At 24.2% G+C, this 4,415-nt stretch overlaps 1 protein-coding gene across 3 annotated transcripts in view; it reads right to left on the reverse strand.

Annotated features, from left to right (window-relative positions):
* Window positions 1–31: 31 nt before the first annotated feature.
* The window catches only part of LOC102674932 (zinc finger protein 791-like), an 8,645-nt gene continuing 4,261 nt past the window's right edge, over window positions 32–4,415 (reverse strand). Inside the window, exons 3-4 of one of the 3 annotated variants that reach the window (XR_004151244.1) lie at window positions 3,449–4,251; window positions 32–943 (exon numbers count right to left, since the gene is read on the reverse strand). Coding sequence is in view for 1 of the 3 variants with exons in the window: in XM_006620878.2 (XP_006620941.1) it covers window positions 3,502–4,251 (750 nt within the window). In the remaining 2 variants the exon portion in view is untranslated. Of the gene's footprint in view, window positions 944–2,605; window positions 2,701–3,414; window positions 4,252–4,415 lie in introns of those variants that run through there. The other 2 variants (XR_004151243.1, XM_006620878.2) reach the window with 2 other exon arrangements.

Raw genomic sequence — 4,415 nt, forward strand, 5'->3', positions numbered from 1 at the left:
ACAATTCTTAAAATTTATAACAATACACTCGAGTATTTCCTTATTTAAAACTTTGCCGAGAGTAAATAAAACAATAATAAAGAATGAAAGCTAAGCTTCCCAAAGAACTTAAATATATTGCACATAAATTTCACATGTTTAACGAGAATATAATTCGCATATAACAAAAAGATCGATTTACTTAAATCTTTGAGAAATAAAGAGTAGGCCACGTGTCAAATTATTTCCATTGAAAAAAAGGAAAAAATGAATAATATACATGAGCTCCTATATAAATATTACATTACTTATTAATTATAAACATGGCTCAGTATATACGCAAAGCTTTTCTCTAAACCACAGATCGATAATTAGTGGTAGATTCAATCGCAAAGTACATTTAGTATTTCTTAAATACTTTTTAATAGATATACGTTTAATGGATACATATTTTAATATAAAATATTTTTGAACTAAAACCTTAAAAATAGTATCTTAAGTACCGCAATTTCTTAAAATTTCGGACTTTTTGGATATTATATTAAGGACTTATTCTTTTAATATTAGGTGTGTGTATTAAAAAACTTAATTATAAATACGAAAGTAGAATTAAAACTGAAATATAATTTATATTTCAATTATATGCACTTTGCGGAATCTTCCATTAAATTATTTCACAATTTATAAAACATTTTGTATTATTTCATACTGGAGTAATGCCAAATGTAAATACAGATGGCTTTAAATTATAAATATTGTGATAATCTAATACAATTTAATATTTAATATTAAACTCGCATGTACGTTTATACATGCATACTTGTACTGGCAGTGAGCATAGCTCCACTCAATACTCTGGCAATAATGGAGTTCTTAATGTGTTTGGTACTTTCTTCTTTATCGATTTTATTCTCAGTGAGAATTTTGTAATCGCTTATACAGTATAGTACTATTTCAGTAAGACCTGCAAGATCGGAAATCAAGTCTCTTAAGATGGTCAATACTACTCGTTGGCAATTAAATATACATATATAATATTAATTTTTGTTTTATTTTTTTTTTAAAATTGTCGAATTGTGTATTTCGACTCAACGCTTTTGTACTTGAAATTAGTGTGCTTTTGTAATTAGATTTTTAACCTCGGAATTTTAATGAAACGAAACCATTTATTACATATTTCTCATAATAAATATTATTACACGAATGATTTCGTTTTAAAATTAATTTGATTTTCTATTGAATTGAAATTATTTATACTTCGATAACATAAAAAAAATTTCGTTCGCGCTAAATTTTTAAAATAATTTCAGATAAATCAATGTGATTAAATTTTAGATAACATATAAATTATTATGATATTATAAATATTACCAATTTTAATGTGACAGCAAACTAGCGCCATCTTTCTTTAAAATTGAAAATTATTTATGAAAATAAAATTGAATTCATATAATGCCTTTAATCATTCATTTTCTATGTAATAATAAATCATTATAAAGCCACTTAAGTATTTTGTTCGAACTAAAAATACGAGATTAAAGACAATGAAATTGAACAACGATATATTTTAATATCACTTTTACCATATCATATTAATACGTAATTGTAAATTTGTTACGTAAAGAAAAAAAATTTTTAGATTAGAATCAATCTTGTTAGTTTTGGCAAGAAATTAAAATCTTTGATTTTCGTCTAAACAAAAAAATTTATAATATATATCATAAAATATATATTATAAAAACACGTAGCATTCGATTTAATTTTGAAGAACAAAGAAATAAATTAATCAAAAAAAAAGAAAGAAAATTTTTTATGACAGTGGTGAAGACATAATCGATATTTAAATTTTCGATTATTTAAATTTTTTAAATTTCAAAAGAAATTTCTAATAAAGTAATTTTTCACGCATTTCTTTCAACAAAAAAATCAAATTTACAAATACTCAAAAAACATAATAAATGAATTATATATTTTGTACATAATCTCGTCTTGTGTCAAATATTCTTTGTACTTTATCTTTTGATGTAAAAAAATTAAAATATTAATCCGAATTTAAAAATTGTCTCGATCACGTTAATTTCAAGCCTTTTTTAATGATGATGCTAGTTGTGCCACAACGATATTCATTATTTTTACTAATTCGTTACAATTTAATGATGTACATACATATATGCACGCTCACACACACACATATTTATAATATATATATTATGAAAAATTACTCAGAGCACGCCAGCTATAATAATGATTTTTTTTGTAATTAAAATTTAATTATTTTAAAAAAAAATCATTTAACTTTAAAAATTATGCAAATATTTATTGATTTTGATATTAAATTCATTCTTAAACTTATTAGGTTCAATCAATATTTTAATATTTGAACCTTTTCTATGATTCTTAATGAATTCATTAAAATATCAAATAAATAATTTTTCAATTTGCAAAATATATTAATGTTTTCTTTATATTATGTGGCAATTTATAAATAATGAATGATTTTCTGGCGAGTTCTAAGTTGTTTAACCTGAGGTATGTGTAAATAGTTCTCAGAACTAGTTGAATTCACAAATTTATGAGGCCACTCAATTATAATCCTATTGGACTGCAAAAATGTTTAAGATTATTTTTGAAATAGTAAAATTATTGGACGTTGTTCTATTGGTTCGTTTAAGGCTTGTAAAGCATATTTTCCATAATTTTTTGTTTTTCTTCAAACTTTCTCTGTTTAAAATGCAAAAAAAGTTATTGTCAGTTTGATTAATGATTAAAAGTTTTTTATTATTTATATAAATTAAATATAATTATTAGAAAAATTATTGTTTTCTTATTTTATTTTATTTTTTATAAGATACTTGAAAGTTTGGAGAAAATTTTAAAATATCTAGAAAACATTCAGTGTCGAAACAAAATTAACTCAGATCATATAATACCACAAAAAAATTTCGCGGCAATATCTGTTGTTTCTGAAGCGCAAAATTCTTTAATTAGCGATGGGCATTTGATATTCATTTTACTTTTAAAACTTCATTTTATTTGAATATTAAAAGTTTTAAAATTGTGAATTTATTGTAACAATATTTTATGATGAGATTAAAATTATTTCTATTAATCACATTTTAATTTTTTCATTCCAAAATTCAAAATTTGTTAAGACGTTAAAAATTTAATAATTTTTGTATCTTCTAATATTAATTATTTGAATTTTTCCAGCCCATCACTATTCCCAACATTGTATAATTAGTGAGAATGATATAGTAAGATAAATAAAAAACATTAATCGGCAATATTTTGTAATTAGAATTAAAATCATACTTTAGAGTTTATAATTTATATAAATATAGTATATTATACAAAATATTGATAAGTAAGTTAAAAGAAAAAATAACTTTGATCGAAAATGATAATCTCACTATATCTTCCATTAATTATACTTAAATTTTTATATTTTTTCATGAACATTATGTCTCACCATTTATGACATTATCACTGGTTCATGATAATTAATTTCTTTCATATCTTCTACTATGATGCTTTTGCAAATTGAATAACAGAGTTCTGTCTTTGAGAGGCAATAAGACCATTTCTTTCAATTTCCATGGATTCTAATATCATTTTACACCGTTTTCTTGGAGGGAGAATTAATGTTTCTCGTACAGGAATTGCCAAATCAAGAGGATCTGGCGAAGGTACAGGACTCACAGGATTGCTACTTGGAGGAGTTAGAATTGGATCTCTTTCAACTCTGATTCCATATTCTCTTTGCCTTTCTTCTTCAACTGCTTCCAGCGCAGCCTCAACTCTTCTACGAGCATCATTTCCTGGCAAATTGAGAAGAGATGAACAATCACCAACAAAATCAGTACTTTGAATTCCAAAACCAGTGTATGTTGAAGAAACTTCTGGATACAAAAATAAATGAGGCTGTTCAACAGAGACAGTAGGTGTTGTTTGAAAGTCTCTATTTTCACTAGATATGAGATGTGATTGTGAATACTGCTCTCTGGAATACATATAATAAGGAAAATCACGTGGAGTGTTATCGTAAGTAGCAACTTCATCGTTTGGCTCTTCAGTCTTGTGGTTTTCTTTGTCACTGCCAGTGCTTACACTATTTTGTGAGATTTCAATTTCTGGCTCAATTGGCGAATCCCGAGGAGAACCAACAACTGATGAGTCTGAATGAGTTTTAATATGTAACTCCATTGTTTTCTTTGAACCAAAAGTTTCATGACATAATGTACACTTATAAACTTTTTCACCATAATGGGCAACCTGAAACATTTTTTATATTATTATATTATATATTATATATATTATTACATTATATATTATATATATTTTATATTATATTATATTATTTTATATTAATTATATATATGGAACAATTAATTATTTAAACAATATTAATTATTGTAACAATATATTAAAATTGAAAA

The sequence above is a fragment of the Apis dorsata genome, unplaced genomic scaffold (genome assembly GCF_000469605.1).
Source record: "Apis dorsata unplaced genomic scaffold, Apis dorsata 1.3 scaffold_553, whole genome shotgun sequence".
Lineage (NCBI taxonomy): Eukaryota > Metazoa > Arthropoda > Insecta > Hymenoptera > Apidae > Apis > Apis dorsata.